Genomic DNA, 21,806 nt, shown 5'->3' with positions numbered 1-21,806 from the left:
AATGGGTTCTATGCATGCCCAGCCTCCGCTCAAGAGCTTCGCGGAGGGTGGTCATCTTCTTCCACAGATAAAGAGGCAGCCTTGGCCACAAAGCCCCAGGGGTGAAGCAGCCAAGACCCTTCGATTGGGCCAAAACGAAGCCATTCAACCACTGCCAATGTTGAGATTGCTCATCGCGTGCGCTGAAAGTCAGCCCAGGGTTGATCACATCATCACCTTCGCAGTCGGTAGACCCTTGGCCGTGGCAGTGCTTGATGCTTGCTTGTCGCAAATCACTCAATTGCTGTCGAAAATTCAGGTAGGAACATTGAGGGCAAAACGCGTTTTGAGCTGTTGAGTCCCAAAAATGATGCGATCTACCAAGGAAAAGACGTGATTGACTCGACAGGAAAACCGCGGCGACAAGATATGATTTAGTCCTTAGCGGTCTCTTGGTATTCTTGGTATTGCACCTTGGCAACTTTCTGCGAGGAGGTGATTTGGACTTAGCTGGTCTCTGGTGTCGACATCAAGTCTCACAATGACGAAAACACTGGTACTTCAGCCCCAAACTCAATATGCGCCCAGCGATCGAAGGTTTCTGCGCCAGAATGTGTTTAAAGTGTTGCGCTGTCATCGATCCTGAACCCCCGAAAGTTCGCCGGATCAGACCCGCAGTTCGGCAGAAGAGTGGGGCTTCGTGGCCGGCACACCGGGCAGGCGTCGGTAAACGTCGGCCCCTTTTCCCGCGGGCTCCTTAATGAATAGACGCAATGAACCTTATTGGGTAGAGAAAAATTGATTGGGCACTCTCCTCCGGCTCGTGGTGATGTTGAAGTCTAGACATGAGTGAGCCCTATGAATTAAGCTTTTCTGAATAGTCAAGCCCTTACGTACGGAGCACGAGGCGGACGAACAGGGAAATAATCCAAGTCTCAGCCTCTGATATGTAAGTCATCGCAATTCTAAGTTGGAGTTAGCCTCAAATCAAAAGCAAAACCATCCCACTTCTTCACTAAAGTCAGCAAATTTTCGACAGAGCTCTGAGGTTGACTAGTAGACACCGACACGGCAGAAAAGCTCCTCTTGATTCAGAAAGCTAGATCAAATCACAACGTGGCGCATCCTGTTTTAGGTGATAGTCTTCGAGTGGATTGGCCCGTGATGACACTTGCCATGTTCCCGACAGTGACACTGTTTCAGATGCTTCAGATGAAGTCTAAGCTAAGCTGGGGCAGCGCAAGGTTTTCCCGTTTGACTCCGGTGCAGACGGAATCTGATCCGTCATAACCGTCAGCGATAGAACTAGACCAGGTTCTATCCGCGAACGACGTGACCGACGACCGAGCTTCCCTGAGCTCGTACTTTGAGGCCAGCGAAGCGGCATTAGAACACGCAAATTATACGCTGCATTTAGTCTTGACACATATCTAGGGCTGAGTCGCATTGGTGGTCACGAAGTTTGACATGGTCATTGTACATACTCGACCAACTAGGAGTTACGGCCGAGGATACTCGCAACGATTCCCCTTACTTTAGTACTTCTTCACGTCGTCAAATCTTTCGCCAAATTGCTCGTAACATCACCTCGTAACCTTTGTGTCTCGGCAGATGATACCCAATAAGGCGACGTTGAACGCGACAAACAGTAGGTCGGACGTATCCTGACATACTTGTACGGAAACCGGCCCGGAGGTCGGCGACCTCAGGTCGCCATTCCCCACGGTGAGCATTGGTCTTCGGTCCTGCATTATCCATATCAAAATCGGTGTCCTCATTTGCCGTAGGGTATCTGTCTAATGTCTACGAAAAGTCTATCTCTATGTAATGTTCAAATCCAGCTAATCTTCAGAAGATCACTCTTGCCGACTGTTCTCTGACCAAAAAGGGAGCCCAGCCTGAGATCGCAAGGTTCCGTATAGGGCAGCACCGTCCAGATTCTCACCCCCATAGGCCCTGGCACTCAGCATGTTGTTGGCTGCGATATCGAGAGCCGGCATTCTCACCCCGAGGTCACCAGCCACGCGCAGCGCGTGCTTTGCGTCCTTGATGGTGTTTGAAACCGCAAACCCAGCCCAGCCCTCCTTAGGTGCCCACGAGCCGCTGGTCATGCGGCGCGAATAACTTCCCAAAACAGGTCCAAAGTTTTCGAAGATGAGCTCCTCCATCGCATTCGTACCGATGCCGTTGTGCTCGGCAAGAACCTGAGTCTCTGCAATAGCTTCCAAGAAGACAACTAGCAGCACATTTCTACCAGAAGTGTCAGAGATGTGCAATACGAATCATACGAGAATGGATAGGAGGGGCACTCGGCACTTACCCAGTAACTTTGAGCATGGGAGACTTGGTCACATCCTCGCCCATGTTGATCACCTTCCTACCCATGACGTCTAGGACCAGAGGCTCCAGACGTTGTATCGTAGCTTGCGGGCCAGCCATGGCAAAGATCAATCGTCCAGCTTGAGCAACCGGACTAGCACCGAAGACCGGGGCGGCGATAAAGACAGCGCCAGCTTCTTGCAGCGTCTCTGACACTGCTGCTGCGGTGTCAGGGTGAATTGTGGAGCAGTCCACCAAAGTCTTGCCCTTCAAGCTGATGCCACTGCTAACGAGCTCCTTTACCAAAGCCTGAAGGACTGCGTCGGCAGAGACCTAAACAGTTGGTCAGACTAGGGTAAAACTCCACTTCAGACAAAGACTTACCATGGTGAAGATGTCATCGCATGTTTGGGCAACCTCCACTATGGAGCTCTTTGCGACGGCCCCTGCGTCGACCAACGCATCCCCCTTGGATAAAGTTCGGTTCGAAAATGTCAGGCTGGACCCATGTTGTTGCAGCTTCTTATGCAGGTTGAGGGCCATGGGTAGGCCCATAGAGCCGAGGCCATACTAGTCGTCGTTTCAGCAAGGTATCCTGGTGAGGGAGCGTCTTGTACCTACCCAGCCGACGGGATTGATCTTCTGCATGATGATTGGATAGTTTTTACGTATTATTCGTCGTAAATGCAGCCGAATATTGTGGGTTGAAATGGGCTTCTTGAAGTTGGCATATGGCCTGGAATAGATGCCTTCTTGTTCACACGCATCTTATGTACAAAGCCTCTACTACGCATAGGATTGCGATCTCGGGATGTGATCCGTTATCATTAGTCTTGCCATCCGACAAGAAGGCAAGGTGATAATGGCTCAATTCCTATCGACTCGGTGGGTCAAGATTGATAACATGAAGCATTTCTTGGACGGCGAGTCTCATCAGTGGCTACTGTCACTGAAGAACATGAATGGAGCACCACCTGCGCAACTACGGTCCGAAAACCGAGAAACTACAGGGGTCTTCGGAGGGCCGTGATCGGACCCACGCGATTTTGTGCTGTGCAATGATGGTGCTCCTAGTCCGGCCTTCGGAGACAACGTCCGATGCACTAATTGACTTGAGTCATTATCTTAGTAATCCCGAGCCGGGTACTTACCCGAAAAATACGGAAAGATGCCTATCTGATTGATATCCGTATCGTCTTCCGAAAGATTCAGCAAGGCGTAAGAATTGAAAGAAAAGCTTCATGGTCTTGCTGGCCGCCATACAGGTGATCACGTGCGAGTTTGTCGGTTTTATTTCTCGAATAGGAAGTCTGCTGCGCCGTGAATCCGAGCCTTGTGTGCCACGGACCATCTTGCCTGCACATACGTTTGATGAGGGCATCAATTTGCAAACTCGGATTGCGAACTCACTGTTCGTTAAGATCTTTCATCCGCAACAATTCTTGTTCAAGATGTCGCTCAAAATCCATCGTAACACCCAGACTGTCCGTTCCCGCGCGATTCAACTCACCGCAGTACCGTCTTCCTGGTCGACGATCAATCGTGGCCAACTTCGAATGAGAGACCAGCATGCTGGCTCGAGTCGAGTAGTCCATCAGGCTACTTCGAGCAATCATTGAGAGCGTCTGACATGGAAGAAACAAAGAAGATACGCCTTTTATCGGTTTTTGCTCGGTATTGCAATTGAAGGTCCGTACCCAATGAGTCCGAGATGGACAGTAAGGGGGAATTTGCCCCGGGCAGGAAAGGCAGAATCTCTCCGTAAAACCTCGTGGCTGTCAACCATGAGCAGCGCAGCCTAAGAGCTTTAGACTCTCAATTGAAGTTCGTCTAACAGGGTTACCGTCCCTTGAAATATGGTCGTCATCCTTGTTAACATCTGGCAGACGATCGGAAGCAGGCGAGCAGCAATTACGGCTCCAGCCGGCTCCCCTGAATCTGTGGAGCAAGGTCTGATTTGAAATTTCACCCCATCAAACCTATTGTGCACCCTGATGGAATGCGCGCGATGCGCGCCGTGAGACATTAGCCTGCAGCGACGGCGCCCGCCGATGGAACTCGCCTGATGTTGCGAATAAAAGCAAATTCCCAGTCTGTGCGTAGCTTGCCGTGGGTTTTCGCCCATGAGAACTGTAAAATGAACAGAGGCGACTTTACTGCGACGGGCCGGCTAAGCGCTTACACGTACAGCGTTGAATGGTCAGTGTCTGAGGCTTCTTGCAGCAGAATGATGCTCTACGCATCGATGACTTCGTAAATGAAGACAGGCGGTTGAATGGAGCGGCGGAAAGATTTGACTTCGTTTTACAATTCATCTGACTGGTTCATTCCAGATGAGAAGGTAATTCTGTAATTGAGCCCGCATGGGCTCTCTCCGTATCACGAAAACGAGGATACCTCGCAGTAGTAGCGAACTCAGTGTCCTTGACATTCCAATAGTAATGTAAGGTTCCTTTAGGTGCACCGCGCGGCGCCACAGAGCACCTCAATGAATAGCAGACAGGAACCTTCAGGCTTTCACAGGCATGAACAGTCAGCAGTACGTAGGGAGCAAAAGTGACCCCGCCATCATGGGCCAATTGCATATCAAAACATATTCCTATCCCACCGGTAGGTTATAGTACCCCGATTGAGTTAGAGTCGCGGACCATACGCGAGTATCGTTAGGTGCGCATGAGTGAAGCCAGCGTATGAATAAGGCAGCCGCTCCCCCTAAATATTTATCCGCCCTCTTAGTGGACCCGACTCATGTTCTTCTTTACAGCTGTCGACGTAACGTCACGTAAAGTTTCTCAGGGACCCCTGGCAGCTTTACGGCCTTACTCAGTATTGTAGTTCACAAATTGCTGACCAACGCGGTCTAAGCGTTTGGCTTGGAGCCAAGTGGTTGGAGATGTCTCCATCTGACGGCGGGGCCTTTGGAGACGGCAAGAACTTGCCTAGGCAAAAGGTCCTGCAAGAAGGCTTGTGTCACTTGATTCCTGTCACGCCAAGGGGGCCGATCATCCCGGGGCTGGCAAAGGGGCGTTCCTGCGGCGGACTTTCAGTCCGACAGAATCTCCCAATGACGGCAATTTATGGGTCTGTCACCGAAAACCGGGCTCCACTCTTTGGTTCGGCCCCGAATGGCGGCATCTGTGGACGGATATCGGGGGGCAAAGCGGACAGAGTACACCAAGGATAGAAAGCTGCTGTGTGCCCGGGGAAAACCCATCTGTGTCTTCACGAGAACGGATTCGAAGGAGATAGGTGCCCTTGCGAAAGTTTATCCAGATTGCCTAGTCAACTTGCTGCCCAACCAGCTGGCAGAGTTCACAAGCAACCCACCACGAAGCTGTCAAAGAATATGCAACTGATACCAACCTTGGATGCAGCGACGTAGTTCAAGATGTCCCAAATTACCAAATTAGGGGTTGTAGCAACGGGAATACCAACCTGACGTAAACTTTCAGCAACAACGCGACCTTGTACGATTTTACGGAGGACCGGGAGTTACGTAGAGGCCCGCTCAAGGCCCATCACGATCGATGTTGTCGATAAACATGGCTCGTCGCGTCATGTAAAGGCTCGCGCGGATGTAACGGGTATCATCCATCCGCAGCCAGTCAGAAGGTTGGTATGCAGCGCGATGCGGTGCGCAAAATCACACCGACTTTCATCCGCTGTAGATGCAGAATGGCAGACGGTAAATCACTGCTAAAGGCTTCTGTACCTTCGATCCCTGAGACTTTGCTACGGACAACAATCCACTGGACTCCTTGAAGTGTCCGCCGAGAGTGATTTACCCAGGGGTTTGGAAGGAAAGTCTACAGAAACTTGATCTTGAGGTTGATGATTGCCGTTGCTAGCAACCATAACCTTCTTGCGGACTTGGGTTCCACTGGAAGATAGGCCGAATTCAGAGAACCGAATTCAGAGGAGCCAGTATTATGGCAACGAGAAAGACCGGCATCTAATCTTAGGGCAAAATTGTGCCTACGCCTTTCTGCGTAGGGAGAGTAGCTGATCCGTCAATGTGGTAGTGGTTGGTTGGACTAGCGGCTAGGCTTGTGTGAAGGGCAGTCAATGACTCGATGTACGTCAGATTTAGGACTCGTCCTTCCATAGGAACTACTATGGCCGGATTTGAATCGCATGGTATAGTTCGTGTTGCTGTACTCCAGTGGCGGGGAACAGCCTTGGAATCGTGCGGGGGGGGTAGAGCTCCCAAGTGGCCGTGTGCGCCTAGGAGATCGGACCAGCGTGGCAGCCCTGTCCAGGGGGGGTGGCCTTCGCCCTCCATCTTACCTTGCAAGACTCCACCGACAGTTCTGTACCCTAAAGTCTCTAACGAAACGCATCGTCTACGGCTATCACCCCTGACCACCCGTGCATGCCTCTGTTGCCTTATTCTCTGCTCCCAGACTTACTCCTTCGCCATGCCATCACGCTTCCTGCTCCTACAGATACCAAAGAGAAGAACCAAGGCGGCTTTTCAACGGTGTCGTCAACTTTCTCAAAGATTAACGCGAAGAGTGCGTACGGGGGACCTCCAGTCGACCCACAAAGAAGCAGCCGCCCAGGACCCGACCAAACCAATACACCGAAGGCTCGTCAGATGACGCGAACATCAAGCCCAAGCGACATACCATCGATCGCCTGTATACGCTGTCGACATCGGAAGAAGAAGTGCGACCATGCCCTTCCCAAGTGCGGTGAATGCAAGAGAGCAGGGTCAGAATGTGTTCGGTTCCAGGAGCGAAAGCCCAGGGATGCTGCATCGGTGCCATGGGAGTACGTCAAAGGACTTGAGATGCGTCTTGCCCAGGTCGAGAGAAGTCTGGCGAACTGTATGGTCTTGATCAGGAAGCAGGGAAATCCGTCAAATCAGCCGCTTCCCAGACAATCGACATTCGGAAGCACGGCTACCCTGGATCCACCATCCCTTAGACGATCGCCCAGCACAGTCACCACAGAAGCCGGTTCCTCATTACAATCATCGTCAAACTTGGAGATCATGGAGAGAATGCAAGCAATCAATGCAGAGTAAGTTGGACGGCCTGGGGAGATGTTAGTGTCATATCGTTGACAGCATCATAGACGCAGCTCGCCCTCTTTGGCAGCATCACGAGATGGCGTCATCGCCATGATCCAAACACCATCCGCCACTCACGATAACACATTCCTTCCCAACCCACCCTCTGACGACGACATTGGGCTATTAAGAAGAGCCGACCTAGCCTGTTATTTCCAACTCGTTCACCCCAACTGGTCGTTTCTGGACGAGAACGTCCTTGTTGAATGGTTCCAAGCGTGCGTCGAACAAAAGGTGCCCTCCAACAATTATCAGTCTTACTTCGTCCAAATGGTATGCGCCATAGGTGCTCTCTATTCAAGCCCCTCTACCAGAGGCTGCCCACACATCGCGCGGTCCACGTCCCTTTACAGTCAAGCCGTGGTTCATTGTCTGCCAGATGCATTTCTCCAGGGGCCTAGCGCTCAATTGAAGGCTCACCTTTTGCTCCTAGTCTATGCTCTCCACAGTCCGAATCACTTTCAACTACGAGACAACACCGGAAAATCGACTTTAGAGATCGCCCGAAGATTGTCGAACTACGAAGCGCCGGGATCGTTTACGAGTCTGGACGTCACACCCACCCCAGCTGTTCCGGAGACTTGTGAGGACAGAGGGCTGCTCATACATTGTTACTCAGTCTACGAAGTGATAGCCTTGACGTGGCCTCATCGATTGCATGAGTTGGTTGATGTACTAGATGAGAAGGTTAGTGCCGATTCTGCCTGCGCTGCTCAAATGACTGTGAGACTGACTCGTGCAAAGATTTGGAACCAGAGCATCTGGCTTACCTTCGATGGCGGCCTAATCGATGCGAACTTCGAGCATCTGTTCGCAATTCGTCGGACTCAATCAAAGATACGGAGGTTCTGGAAGCAGATGCGAACTCTGAACGGCCAGAGCGATTACCGAATTCAAAATATCCACGAGATTAAGGCCGAACTGGATCAATGGAAAGGAATGATTCCACTCATCTCCAGCAATACCGACAGGTCAACCAACTGTCATCCGCTATCGATGCTCATGCTCTACAACTACTGTATCTGCTGTTTATTTCAGAACGAGCTAGCCGTCCCCAACATTGACGATCATGCTGTTCTCTTGACTGCAGCCAGTGAGAATGCGAGGTGCTTTCGTCGTATCCAGGAACACCGACCTATGGTGTACTGTACGTGGACCACGGTAGGTTGCCATGCCCCCCCGAATTCAATCTAATGTTTAGCACACTTATTTCGAGTGTTACAGCTTCTCGAACAGTTCACTGTTGGAATTATTCTCATTTCTTGCTTCTGGGGAACTCCCTACATCTATCGCAGCACAGCGTTCCAAGCTCCCGATACCCTACAGGCCTTGGAAGATTGTGGATCGACCTTGTCTGGCTTTGCCAATCGATGGAAAAATGCCGAGGTTTACTACGAGACGTACACACTGCTTACGTCTCAAACACCTATCTCCTTCCCCGATAATTCTGACTTCGAGTTCCCCGATCAACTCAAGCCTCAGATCAGTGGCCTGACCCAGACACTGGAAGAGAGAGGGGTTTCAATGGCCGTTCTCGCGATGATCGGTCGAATTATCAGCAGTCCGGCCTCGTCACGCGAATATCCGTAGCTATTGGGCATCCATGCTGTGGAGTGGTTGGCGTAATCGCCGTTTATTACACTACCATAGTCTTGATCCCACCACGTCGGTTACAATCGTCAACGTCGAGTTCCTCTGGATCCAGACAATAGGCAAAGCTGCACCAATGGGGCGAGAGCTCACGGAGTGCAATTCATATCCGACATCTCCTCTTCAGTCGGTGTTCGGCTCGCCTTCGGTCCATCACAACATCCAATGACTGAGCATGGCCAACGCCACCCATCGTTCAGCGAAACAAACGCCCGAAGGTCCAACCTGTCATGGTCGTTCATTCGAGACAGGGCTAAGCACGGATGATCGCTTGCTTCTTCTGTCGAGTGCAGCCAGAGCTGAATGAGCTAGTGGCTAGCTGCAGTAACCAGCTTCCCCAATAAGAGAACTATTGGGTGCCTTGCTTCAACGTCGCATCCGACGATGTCAGACGGGTGTCGAGCCGAACGAGTCTAGATAGGCTGGCCACCGCAAGATGGGGTTTCAATTACACCACCGTCATCATATGATAATTGTTGTCTATAAAGTCTTCGGCCACCGCTTCTTCCCGAGCCGCTAGTGAAGGATTTGTGTCACAATCAGCCAGGCCCTGTGGGACCGTTGTTAACCACTTTCCGACGTTGACTCTCTCTCTCTCTACTCCACTTCGCTTCAAGCCGGGTCAGCGGTAAGTGAACCATGACTTGGGTCACTACTCTCTTCAGTAAGGCTAATGATTGTACAGACTGCAGCCAATCGCAACTTATTTCATCGAAATGCGGTTCAGGTCTATCATCCTGCTCATCTCAGCGGCCGTTGCAGCAGTCAAAGGCTCCAACATCCAGGTCCGCGAGCCGATACCTGCTGAGTTGGCTCAGCGGGCATGTACCTACAATGGCTGCGCATGTGTGACCGGACTTACTCAGGGGGTTTACTGCGGCAACTGTGTGGTTGGAGCTGGTACCTATGCTGTCAAGACCAAGCGTGTGTTGACGCATGCGTTTGAGTGCAGCTCCAGCGGGGATGCTGTGATTATGGAGTGGCAAGCGATTGCGGTACAAGTCGGGCCAGGTGCAAGTCTGGGTCGGCAGTGTGATTTTCCACGCGTACGGCATGGTCGGCGGGCAGTTCGGAGGTCTTTTGGATGTGGGAGGCAAAAGCCTTCTCATCAACTGGGGATGAACTCAGAGGACCTCAGCGAGATAACAGCGTGTTAAACTTCCACTCTCGTTGCCGTTTTCGAGAAAGATCATCCAAGAGACGTGATATCTGGTTCCAGAAAGTCCAATGATTGTTCATCACAACACCTTTCGACCTCCTCACAGTCTTGTACTAATTGATTGCTGCGCCATCAAGATGAACATGTGTCTGTAATCAACCAACATGCCTGCCAATTTAATCGCTGGCAGTTACCATTTGGAACTTGCAAGCCAAGCCTTGGTTTCTTTCACGTGTGAAGACCGGCCCTTCATCTTCCAAGAAAGGTGACTGTATCCAGGAAAGCCTCCGGCATCTACTGCTCAACCTTTGGGGTTAGAAGATCTTGACATGTCGGAAGAATCGATGCGTGTCGAGCTTTGGTTCAGCCCCAGCTGAAGTGAACATGCTCTAGCCTAATTGTCCAGCGTGTTGTCGATGCACCACATTCGTTGATAAAGACTCGAAGATCAAAAGGAAGTGTTCGGAGATAGAGTCAAGTAGGAATAGGCTGATACTTCTGATTCAAAGCCCTACGAGGAGCATTAGGAACATTGAAGAGCTTTCGATAATGCTACAGCAATCGAGCCCATTTTTGTTGCATGTGAAGCAGCCGCTGTAGGCTGTGGAAGCAGTGGCAACTATCCAGATCCGATCTACTGTGTTTGCAACGAGAATGATTAGACATATAAATCCCCCGATCTTCCTCTTCAGATGGATATGTCAAATATTCGGAGTCCCAATACATCGATCAAAACCGTAACCTCAACAGTATGAGGTTCCTGCTCATCCTGGTTCCCGCAGCTTTGTTTGCCTCCACACCTGCTCCATCAGGCCCGTAGCACATCGTTGGTGATAGTGACATGTCGCGAGCTATCGGCAAGAATCATCTCATTCGATTTGAACCTGTGCATTCTTTCTGCAGGTCTAACGCATCCCAGACCCGCTTATCAACGGATTTTGGTCCCGTAACATACCCGCAGGTGCAGTCTACACCAGGAATCAAGAAGTGTTTGGCACTTGCGGTTTCCGAACCCACATGCAATACTTTGATAGGTAATTTTGTTCGAGAAATTCTAAATGTCTGTGAGGTCGGTCGGTTCACCAAATAATACGCTTTACGCAAGCCAACGAACGGACTAGAGGCTTGCGCGGTGCCAAATGGATTCACACACACCAAAGTCAGAAGTGGGTTTGGCGTAAGCGGAACAGGGCCTTTGGCAACTCTGTACACGTTATGGACTCCAGTGAACGGGTTGAATGCGTGCTCGGTGCTGAGTGGGTGGTCTTCCAGCTTTAGAAGGCAGATGACTGTGTATTATCAGCGGCCTTGGGATATGGTATACTCTGAGGACGGTATGATGTTTAATGGCGCCCATCTCCTTGTCCATGCATTGGGGAGCGTGTCTTCACTTCTCATCATTGGTCTGATTTCTGTGCAGCTCATTCAATTATGTCACGTCCCTCCAGAACGACACATACATACGTCGATATTCAATTTGAATCCCTCTGGGTCTTTTCCCTATACGATTTTACTGACCAACAAATGACTCCCAACTTATGAGAAGAGACAACCTGCTGTACGCGATCAATAGGTGAAGATGCTGTGTGGAGAACAGGAATCTTCATTTCAGCCAAGAAACTGATTGAACCAGCTGACGGCTGAGTTCTTGCCCCTTGCCATGGCATCTCTTTCACCGGGCTTCTTTGGGTCCCCGCGCACCAAGCATGCATGCTCAACTCCAGGGAAATGCTGGTAGTCGAAGGCCACGCCTTTCTTGAGAAGGGTCTCAAAGAAGTGAGACTTAAGCTCCGCGTTGAAAACATAGTCGTGCTCTGGGGCTAGAACCTGAACCGGAACCGAGACGTTGTCGATATCCTCCTTGGTTAGCATGCTTGGGTGCCCTGTTGAAATGCAGTCCACCAGAGGAGGTTGATGCTCTTTCGCGCCCAGACGGAACACAGCCCAGCCCCCATAGCAATATCCCACTGCTGCAATCTTTTTATACTTTTGACGCAGGGTCCTAGCAAACTCCAAGATCTCAGGCTCTCGGATCTCACGAGAGTTCCTCATGGTGTAGCCCTTTAGGTCAAGTTCGTGCCATCGCCCTTGAAGAATGGGTTCAAATGGCAAGGTCTCTCCGCCGAAGAAGTCCGGTACGTACACAGTCGCGTTCGCTTCCCGGGCGAAATGGTCGGCGAGTAATCTGGCATTCGGAAAACTCCATCCGAGAAGGTCATGGATATAGAGGACAGCAATATCAGGGTTGTTGCCGGTGACGTAGACCTGCAAATTGTTGATCTTGTCGATGCGGCCGACGGGGGTGCCATCCCACTCGAAGGCTTTCACACAGCAAGACGGGACAGCCATGTTTTGGCAAAGGTTTTCAGAGGCGGGAGGTATGAAAGATTGATCTAGCAGTCCACTTTCACGATCTGTGGATGGCTTTAATGACCTTGGATGTAAGTGGAGGTAGAGCGTCGAAACGAATCAAGCGGTGCATTCGGCTTCGGGGCAATCAAGAGAAGTACAGCTTTCGTGCATGGTATGACATGATTTTCCACTGCAAAACGTCAGGGAATCTCGGTTACAGGTTCGTCTGATAGGCAGAGGAAGATGAGTCATATCGCGCCCGCAGTGACCGAGCACTAATGCGGTTAGAAATGCACACTCCTCTGCTCAGCAATTGCATCGCTAACCTCCTTGCCTCCGTCAACTGACTGGCAGGGGTTCTCCAATACCAAACAAGTAAGCAGATCTTGGCGCGGAGACGAGCACCCCTTAACCCCGACGGCTCATTCGTGTGGTTGGCAGCAATAGACCGGCTCGGCACCGATGTAGCGAGCGTAGCCATTGTTTCCAACAAACAAAGGAAATGCGTCGTGTATGAAGGACTTTGTTCTGGGTTGAAAGCAGCAATGGAAGGATCATTACAATCCAGGCAGGTACGCTTGAAGAAGTGCATGTCAAAGAAAACAATAAGATTGTAACGAACAACAATATCATCATCATTGTGAAGAGAGCCCCCTTGACTGTGCCGCAACATGCTTATTCGAATAATATGATGGCACGCGTCTCTCAAAATTATATTCACATTGCCTTGGCTGGTCAAACCATTGCTGTCAAAATATGAATACACCTTGTATCACGATGTCGACGTTGGCAACATCAGAGGCGTCAAAACCTCGAAGAGTTTTGCCAACGCTGTCCAGAGGTGGTTGGGTCGCCTACGCGAACCTATCTTTTACATCTGACGCTTGCAAGTTGGGGATCACTCCGCGAACCTCTCCAGATCTTTTACCTGTGCTCTGGCCAGGGACAAGAACCTTGCGGAGGAGACGCTAATCCTCTGAGCAGGATGGCGATACTTGATGACAATCCGACCATATTTTGCTACTCACCTTACACAAAGGCCGTCTTCCATCATAGACACGTGTAAGTTGATCTGGGTCAGACTGCGAAAGGCTAGTGGTGCCGTGCAAAAAGATCTTATCCCTGCAAAGAAGCCGAAATAATAACAGAGACGTTGAACCCGTCAATTCAATGTCTGTTGATTGTGTTCAAACTCTATCGCTAATGGTGATGAAGACAATATGTTGTATTCCTCCCAACGGCTATTGCCGTCGCGATTAATTCCATGTCGTCCTTTAAAGTACCAGGCGCCTCATCTGTTGGGAACCTGTTCAGTGGCTTCGGTCGGTCCATGTTTTATCGAACACGTTAAGTGATCTCTGGGCTTGGATCTTGTCAGTATCGAGATCCTCGAGCGGGGTATTAACAAGCCCTACCAGTTGGCACAACATCCAAAGCCTTGATAGAGATGTTGGGCGGTTGGTCTAGCATATACAGAGCCGCCTGAGCGATGTCGTCGGATATGAGCGGACTAGAATCAACTTATAAGCCACCTCGCATGTCATTGATCCGAGAAAATAGCTTACTCATATCCCTCGATGAAAGAGTCGTACTTCTCCTTGTCGTGACCAACTCGTTGGGAATGGAAGTTGGTGGTGACAACACCTGGCCGAAGTGCCAGAACCTTGATGTCGGTCTTTACCAGCTCGTTGCGAATCGAGTTCGTGAATGCCTCCTGGAAAGCCTTACTCGCATGATAAACCGCCTCACCCGGGAAAGGCGGAACTTCCAAGCCAGTAACGGACGTAATATTCAAGATAACTCCTTTGCCGGGCTTCTCCTTCATCATCGATCTGTTAAGGACCGAATGCGTGACGTACATCATGCCGTTGACGTTGGTGCTGGCCATGGTCATGACATCCTGAATCTTCAGCTCGGGGAACGTCGCAGGGGCCCCCAACGCAAGACCAGCCTGTTTGCATTCTTTGTAAATCTCTTTGACGAATCCTCGGACACATATTACTTACGTTGTTGACTAGGATGTCAATTTGCCCCATGGCCTCAACTGCTGATGCGATGGCCTTATCTACAGAGTCGAAGTTGCCAACATCAGCGGCACGGTAAATAATCTTGAGGTTTCCGTGCGTGAGTGAAAGCTTGTTCGCAAGCTTGGCCAAGGTTCGCTATGAGTTGCCTCCGTCAGCCTGCGAATTGACAATTGCCAGCTTCACCTTGAACATTGGCTCACCTCAGACCTAGACAGAAGAACTAGGTTGGCGCCCTTGGCCGCCAAAGCCGTAGCAATAGCTTCGCCGATGCCCATGGAGGCCCCGGTCTATATTGCCCTGTTAGATAGTGATTATGATGTCCCAGAATTGGTCTGAGACTCACTACCAGAACATTCTTTCCTTCGATACCCATTGTGCTTTTTGTTAGGGGGCTGGGGTGTTGACGTGCAGAGAGGAGTGCAATGTTCAGTGGTATTGCGTGGTTTCTAAAAGCGCGAGGGTGACTCTACTACGATGCGGTATTCTCAGCGTTTGTTCGAACTTATTTTGACATCGGTAGTCTAGTTCCCCGCGCAATGGTGCAGAGGCTCCGATAGGTTGACGATGACAAATGTCTTTCAACTACGTCACCGCGAGATATTCTAGTGACCGACATCATAACGTCAGCCCCCACTTCCGAATTTGCTTTTCAGCCACCGAATAGGCCCGGACCGGCCGTTCATCGGGGATTCTTGGGGCATTTTCCGATTTCCCGGGGCCCACTCGCTTCCCAACCCAGGCCGAGCCGATCGCTGGCGGGCGTTCGGTCGGAGACAGGACCCATAATTCCTCCTTCTCTCTCAATGAGGCATGCGCTCATTGATAGCGAATTGTTTGCTTCGCCCTCATAATGCGAAGTCTACTCTTACATCGAGATGTCTCAACTCGGCACTCATAATCGGTCATATCTAGTGGAGGATCAAGTTGCGAACGGATAAGCCGGCTGGGCATGATCAGTAACTGAGATTGTAATTACAAAGAGCTGACTGTCATCTACCCACTCTAATGGCTCCGCAACATCATATCGACGTAAGAGCAACGTGCCGCCGTGGCAGCTATAAAGTCAGTTTAAACCCTTACCGATCGAGATCGTTCATGAAGAATGCACCTGCGTCTGAACAAGAAACGGTTTAAAATGTCGATGCCTTACGCGGAAGCCCGAACACGGCCGCCCTCATTTAATACTAACATGCAGGGCCTGTACGAAAACGCCGATGCTCACTCGGCTCAAGAGTCCTGTCAAATCATAACTCGATCCGGGCTATCCAAAGCCAAGCTATCGTTGGGCGATCTCATTATGAAATCCTTTTTAGGCGGCATTTTCATTTCCCTTGGATCTCTTTTCAACCTCGTGGTCGCAGGCGGCTCTCCTAGCCTTCGATCTTCCGATCCGGGTCTCGCGACATTTGTGGCAGCTTTTACTTTTCCCATTGGTTTTATTTTGACGATTTTCACCAATGTCGAGTTGGTGACCAGCAACATGGCTGTTATGATGTATACAACCCTGCAACGCAAGACGTCATGGTACGACCTTGGAAGAAACTGGGCAGTTTCTTACATCTTCAACCTCGCAGGGTGTCTGTTTTTCGCGGGAGTCCTTTCCTGGTGGAGTAATGCGCTAGAGTCCGATGCGCAATCCACGTACGCTGTTACTCAGGCAGAGGGCAGAGTGAACATCAACTGGGGCTATAATTTTACTAGAGGCATCGGTTGTAATTGGCTTGTTGGTCTGGCAGTGTTCATGTCTTCAAGCTGCAGGGATGGATTTTCAAAGATCGTCGGCATTTGGATACCGATATGGGCGTTGTGAGTCTAATCCTTTCCTCGACGTCACAACATGACTTTGAGTTGACGAATACTGTGTAGTGTTTGTCTCGGCTATCAGCACTCGATCGCAAACTTCTTCCTTGTTCCCATTGGAATGTTTTACGGGACGAACTTTGGCGTTGGGAAATTCATCTATCAATCAGTCATCCCTGTCACTTTGGGTAACATCGTTGGAGGCGCGTTGATGGTTGGAGTTGTCCTTTGGTTTCTGTATGGAATCGATGGTAGCCCGTCTACCCAAGTCTCCAGGAACAGAGAAATGAAGGAAAGTCAGATCGAGCATGAAGGGAGCCCGAATGGACATATATCGCAAAACAGATATGGATTCGTGGATCGCAACAACCCCAGCGCTGACCATTACGGAGAAACAAGAAGGGGAAGTGGACCAGACTTGGTGTAACGAAGTACATGAAAGCATATGGAAGGAATTCAGAAATCACTTAGATTGCAGCTATCGGGAAATATATACCGGAATATCGGCCGAGCTCCGTCAATGAGTATATTTCCCGGCGCAAATGACTGGCCCGCTTTCGGCCTCATGTCGGAAAAAAACGAAGATACGACTTCAGCGCACTGTTACTGGCGCAATGATGGAAACTTTGTATATCTGTGTTTGCGCATTTGTCAACGGAAGAATGGATTTGTAATCCTTTGCTTCTTATTAGCGACTGTCTGTCGCTTTCCGCCACTGCACTCACTAGCATGGCAGTCTCTTGGATGATGAAAGACGCCCTTTCTGAGTGAAGTTGGTATTTCGATCCATCATTCTAAAGCTAGCCTTTAATTACAGATTACAATCATGGAGAAGCTGTTTGAAAAGAAAACACTCGCCATCATCACCGGAGGAGCCTCTGGCATCGGTCTGGCACTTGCGCAAAAATGTGTCAAAGCAGGCATGTTCGTCATCGCTTGCGACAAGGACCAGCACGCCATCAAGTATGTCATGGAAACATACGGTCAATCCATCAAAGCAGTTCACATGGACGTCAGTCAGTCTGATGACTGGGTAGCGTTGAAAAGGATCGTTGATGACGAATATTCGGGCACGTAATGATATCCTCTGTTGGTTGCCTATGGCGACATTACTGACCAGCCTCCAGGCCGTGTTGCTCTTTTGGTCTTGAACGCAGGGATCAAGCCGGAGTCTTCTTTTGACTCTGTGGCTTCCTTTCATACCACCTTCGACACCAATGTGTTTGGAGTGGTCTGTGGCGTTGGCGCACTCCTTCCATCCGTCAAAGCGAGCGCCGAAGTTGGCAATCGATCTGCTATCGTCATCACCGGTTCAAAGCAGGGCATTACAAATCCGCCCGACTATCCTGCGTACAACGCGTCCAAAGCAGCGATAAATTCCATTGCGGAGCAGCTCAGTTTCGACTTGCGAAATACCGAAAGGGTATCAGTGCATCTTCTCGTTCCTGGATGGACTCACACCGGCATGGGTGGGAGGACCCCGCAGACGAGTCTTTCCAAGCCTGATGGTGCATGGTGGCCGGAACAGGTGGTGGAGTACTTGGAGAAGAAGATGCAAGAAGACCAGTTCTGGGTTCTTTGTCCGGATAATGAAGTGACGGAGTCTCTAGACCGAGCAAGAATGCTGTGGAGCGCAGGCGATGCTGTAGAAGGGCGCCCGCCACTGAGCAGATGGAGAGAAGATTGGAAAGGTCCAGCTAGTCGCTTTGTTGAAGCATACGAGGATACTGAGCATTGAGGCCCGACTTTGTAATTGCAATGGAAGGAGCTCGAAAATTGCGACCTGATCTTTGTATCAATGCACTCAAAGCATCAATGACAGACGCGTTCACACTGTAATACTTTCTGGGACAATCAACTCATTCATGAACGTGCCAGCATACTCTGACGCCAAGCCTGTGGCAAGTGAAATAATACAAAATTGTGTTATTGCATGTAGAGGATTGAAGATATCTCGTCGTTTCTTTCCAGTCGACTCATTTAACCTAGCCATCTCTCTCAAGATGCCGCAGATCGTACTTAGTGTCCGGCCGAAGGTATCGGAATGGGCGGTTCCCCGGCCAAGAAAACTCGGATTCTTGACTGTCCCCATCGACATTCGATACCAGATTTACAAGCTGGTCCTCATCGATCCAGTCCTGCTATGGGACAAGAGACACAAGTTGAATTGCAGATTCAAGACTTTCAACCCTCAAAAGTCGGAGCCTCCACCGTTTCTCATGACACAGATTGACATCGACGAAGACGGCGTCCTAACTATCCCAGACTGTGATTGCGGCAAAAGAGAGGGAACGAACCTGTTGTTGGCCAATCGCCAGATACATGAAGAGTCAGCCCCAATCTTCTGGTCTCGCAACACCTTTTGCTGCCTGGGTGGATGGGATGTCGTTGGCGCAACTGATTATGAGCTGCGCACCGCAACACTCACCTGGATCAAGCACATCAGCATCATGAACCCGGAACCCCAGGGAGCGTCAGACCATATCAGATACTTCGACGCGTCAGGCTGGAAGGTCGATCGAGAATGGAGCCAATCCCTATTCTGGCCCTCTGTCTCAAAATTGCCGGCGCTTTCATCGTTGCAGGTACCCCCACATCTCATCTTCACCGATCGCGAGTTGTACGAGGCGGCTTGGTTGCAGAATCCAGAGCTCAAGATTGAAATGGTCGGCTTGATACCATTCTGTCGAGACCCAGACGTGGACTTCATGGGCTTCGGAGGCGTGTCGCGAAAGAACTTCCGTTTGCACTGGTCAACAATCTACGCCCAAGCCGTTCAGCCTCTTGACATCAAAGAATTGGAAGGATCGGAACGCTCTTCATACCCCAATGCGGCAACCTTTCTGGATGTATTGTTCGAAATTAACACGGCTGTGAAGACCGACTTCTTTGGGGTGGACCCGAATTATCTTGTGATTTGGGAGGACTTTTGGAAAATCCCGGACGGCTTTGACGAGTTCAACGACCACCACTCGGTTCATGTCGCCGTTCCAGACTCATTAGTGGACAAGGAGGTTCTTGTCAAGTTTTATGGCTTGCCGTCTTCCAAACAAACGGAGGCACGACGAGTCCAAGATAAGGCTGCTCGTGACGCTGAGCAGAGGGCCCTCAACGGCTTGACCGTGAAGCAAAATGAGGTGCACGAGGCTAGTCGTGATAACAAACGGTATTGGCGAAACTGTTTGGAGAATTACCGGGTTGGGCGCTGGTACAGGTACTATTACATTGAGAACCCGTGGATCGGGGAGGGAATGTGGGATTCCACGGGCAACCCCTCGCCTCAACCACTGCCCGCGAGAATCGAGGCTGTCAAGAAGAAGGCTAGAGAGAAAGCCAAGCGTAAATCAGAGAAGTCGAACGCAGAGGCGAGAAAGATTGAGCGGAAGAGGGTCCGCGGGAAGGGATGTTGAGCGGGAATTGCATCCGGATGGGTTTAGCAGGAAAAGGGACTTGCGTACTACTTGGGTCTATCTAAGTCTGTTTCCCGAGCACATCAAGAGATAGGCGATTCGTCATTGGATCTTTCAAAAGCTTAGCAAGCCTTGTCGTTGAAGTTGTAATATCCAGGACCAAGGTCCGCCGAATCAGTGACAGACTTATCGTATTTCCTGCAGGTTCCAGTCTGCGTACCACTGCCAGGGTCGGTTACGATGTAGAAGCCAGTGCTGAGGCACCTATTATCTGTCTTGCATGAGGCGATGCAGTCAGCCTGGTTGGTGTTGAAGTTTGCGTCATAGTTGAAAGCGTTTGGACCTGGGAGACCTCTCGCGTTGCAGATTTTGGGTTTAACGAGAATGGGAGTGACCGCGGTGGTGACGGTTTGCGTGACTGCATCTCCGGCGACCGTTTTGGTAACCTGTGTTTGGCTGGTGACCTGAACCGTCTGAGTAACAGTGACAATGACGGTCTTCCCGGGGGCGGTCTGTGTAGCTTGAGGTCCCGATACGGTCACCTTGGCAGTGGCGGTGATGGTCTTAGTGGTAGGTTGGGCGATGCAGCTGCAGGCACTTGAGATACGACTCTCGGCGAAAACACGCAGAGCAGGCGGGCATGCAGGACGGTTATTACGCTTCTTCTTTTGGTAGATAGTCTTGGTTCCGGCAGTGACCGTGACCGTCACAGTGGCAGTAGAACCTTCTCCCGTAATTGTGTTGGTCATCGTTTGTTGGTTGACGTTGGTCAAGGTGACAGTTTGTGCCTGGGTCTGATCTGGCACCGTGACTGTGGCAGTTCGACCCGGACCTGATTGTGTGGCCGTCTGGTAAAGTGTCAACATCAGCATTTACCAGAGAAAAAAACGCATGTGTAACTACTTACCGTTGTTACTGTGGTGGTCTTCATACCTCCGAGGTGGCCCAGACAGAACTGGGATGCCTCGGCTCTCAGGGGCCCTCTCAAGATTGCATAGACTGCGTCCACTACATTGCATTGGCTAGCCGGGGCTGCAGTCACAGCAGACCCCCAGGCAAGAATAGCGGCAAAACTTAGGCGAGAAATATGCATAACGATATGCTGGGTGGTGAGAGGGGATGATTGATGATGAACTGGTTTGCGATGAAACAATCTCATGACCTGCAAGGTCCATCAAAGGGACAGCAGACTTTATGTCTGATGCTTCATAGACTTCAGCAATAGGGAACAAAGCAAGCAGCTGAACAATGGACGCCAGGGTCCATTTTTCGCGCTGGCAACGCCACAAGCATGTCAACTAGACTTCCCCGCCACGCCGCTCCTGGCGATGGCTTTAATACTGCGTCGTGACTGGTGGCCATCCAGCCGTCAAACTAGTGGATTTTGACGTTAGCAGATCTCAATTATCTCAGCCGCAGCTCCTACCATGAATGGAACATCTTTTACCAAAACGGGCGAACTCGTGGCTGCCCACTAGTGGAGATATTCAGTCATCGCCTCCCAAATGTCACTAAGCTTATGCCTAGTACACTTTGCTAGAGTCAACAGAGGAACGCTCGCCTCTCACAGCTAAAGACTAAGAGGTCTGGAGCACAACTCCACCACAGCCTTGTCACTGGATTCTCGGTGTTACCCTTCATTGGTCCCGGTGATCGTCAAAGTTGAGAAGCAAGACTTACATTCTGGCTCGAAGAACCTATGACTTTAGCCAGATTGAGCCAAGAAACGCTGAAATCAGTGCACTGGGAACACAGCCACAGATTCTATTGTCTGCCTTTGGGACGCTTGCTAGAGTCTAACCTTCTACCTACGTCGTGAGGTTGAATATGATGTGTTGGTGAAGCCAGGTGGAAGCAACACTCACACAATACTGCCTCGGGGAACGTCTGTGGTGTCATTTGCAACCTAGCATACAAACCTATGTGTGGCCAAATTTCAAATTTCACGCAGACTCTGGAATTGCATGAGCCTTCAGAGGCTCTCAAATACGTGCGAGTTTTGTCTCGCCTTATTAAAGCACTTGATAGAGCGACGT

General features: G+C 50.5%; 7 protein-coding genes across 7 annotated transcripts; 3 read left to right on the top strand and 4 right to left on the bottom strand.

Moving 5' to 3' along the window:
- Window positions 1–1,835: 1,835 nt before the first annotated feature.
- CGCS363_v003710 (Glyoxylate/succinic semialdehyde reductase 2) lies at window positions 1,836–2,946 on the bottom strand (the record flags this gene model as incomplete). The annotated part of the gene is made up of 4 exons (XM_036635559.1): window positions 1,836–2,229; window positions 2,300–2,631; window positions 2,683–2,868; window positions 2,920–2,946. 4 exons carry the CDS (start codon window positions 2,944–2,946, stop codon window positions 1,836–1,838), a joined length of 939 nt encoding a protein of 312 aa, XP_036499316.1.
- Window positions 2,947–7,294: 4,348 nt separating this feature from the next.
- Window positions 7,295–8,962, top strand: CGCS363_v003709 (uncharacterized protein; the record flags this gene model as incomplete). Its single annotated transcript, XM_036635558.1, has 4 exons — window positions 7,295–7,323; window positions 7,378–7,645; window positions 8,117–8,519; window positions 8,574–8,962. 4 exons carry the CDS (start codon window positions 7,295–7,297, stop codon window positions 8,960–8,962), a joined length of 1,089 nt encoding a protein of 362 aa, XP_036500310.1.
- Window positions 8,963–11,789: 2,827 nt separating this feature from the next.
- On the bottom strand, window positions 11,790–12,530 carry tropI-6 (Hydrolase tropI; the record flags this gene model as incomplete). Its single annotated transcript, XM_036635557.1, has 1 exon — window positions 11,790–12,530. The coding sequence occupies one exon, from the start codon at window positions 12,528–12,530 to the stop codon at window positions 11,790–11,792; it is 741 nt and encodes a 246-aa protein (XP_036500309.1).
- Window positions 12,531–13,880: 1,350 nt separating this feature from the next.
- On the bottom strand, window positions 13,881–14,933 carry sdh (Serine 3-dehydrogenase; the record flags this gene model as incomplete). Its single annotated transcript, XM_036635556.1, has 6 exons — window positions 13,881–13,891; window positions 13,949–14,043; window positions 14,099–14,484; window positions 14,540–14,695; window positions 14,761–14,847; window positions 14,904–14,933. 6 exons carry the CDS (start codon window positions 14,931–14,933, stop codon window positions 13,881–13,883), a joined length of 765 nt encoding a protein of 254 aa, XP_036500318.1.
- A 2,253-nt stretch (window positions 14,934–17,186) lies between these two features.
- ykvO-1 (putative oxidoreductase YkvO) lies at window positions 17,187–18,098 on the top strand (the record flags this gene model as incomplete). Its single annotated transcript, XM_036635555.1, has 2 exons — window positions 17,187–17,376; window positions 17,488–18,098. 2 exons carry the CDS (start codon window positions 17,187–17,189, stop codon window positions 18,096–18,098), a joined length of 801 nt encoding a protein of 266 aa, XP_036500317.1.
- Window positions 18,099–18,363: 265 nt separating this feature from the next.
- CGCS363_v003705 (uncharacterized protein) lies at window positions 18,364–19,770 on the top strand (the record flags this gene model as incomplete). Its single annotated transcript, XM_036635554.1, has 1 exon — window positions 18,364–19,770. The coding sequence occupies one exon, from the start codon at window positions 18,364–18,366 to the stop codon at window positions 19,768–19,770; it is 1,407 nt and encodes a 468-aa protein (XP_036500316.1).
- A 122-nt stretch (window positions 19,771–19,892) lies between these two features.
- CGCS363_v003704 (uncharacterized protein) lies at window positions 19,893–20,863 on the bottom strand (the record flags this gene model as incomplete). The annotated part of the gene is made up of 2 exons (XM_036635553.1): window positions 19,893–20,618; window positions 20,678–20,863. 2 exons carry the CDS (start codon window positions 20,861–20,863, stop codon window positions 19,893–19,895), a joined length of 912 nt encoding a protein of 303 aa, XP_036500315.1.
- Between the last annotated feature and the right edge of the window lie 943 nt (window positions 20,864–21,806).

This window comes from Colletotrichum siamense (genome assembly GCF_013390195.1).
Source record: "Colletotrichum siamense strain Cg363 chromosome Unknown KSG_Cg363_contig02, whole genome shotgun sequence".
Lineage (NCBI taxonomy): Eukaryota > Fungi > Ascomycota > Sordariomycetes > Glomerellales > Glomerellaceae > Colletotrichum > Colletotrichum siamense.
The sequence above is the reverse complement of the archived record's forward strand: the minus strand, read 5'-3'. Positions and strand labels throughout refer to the sequence as shown.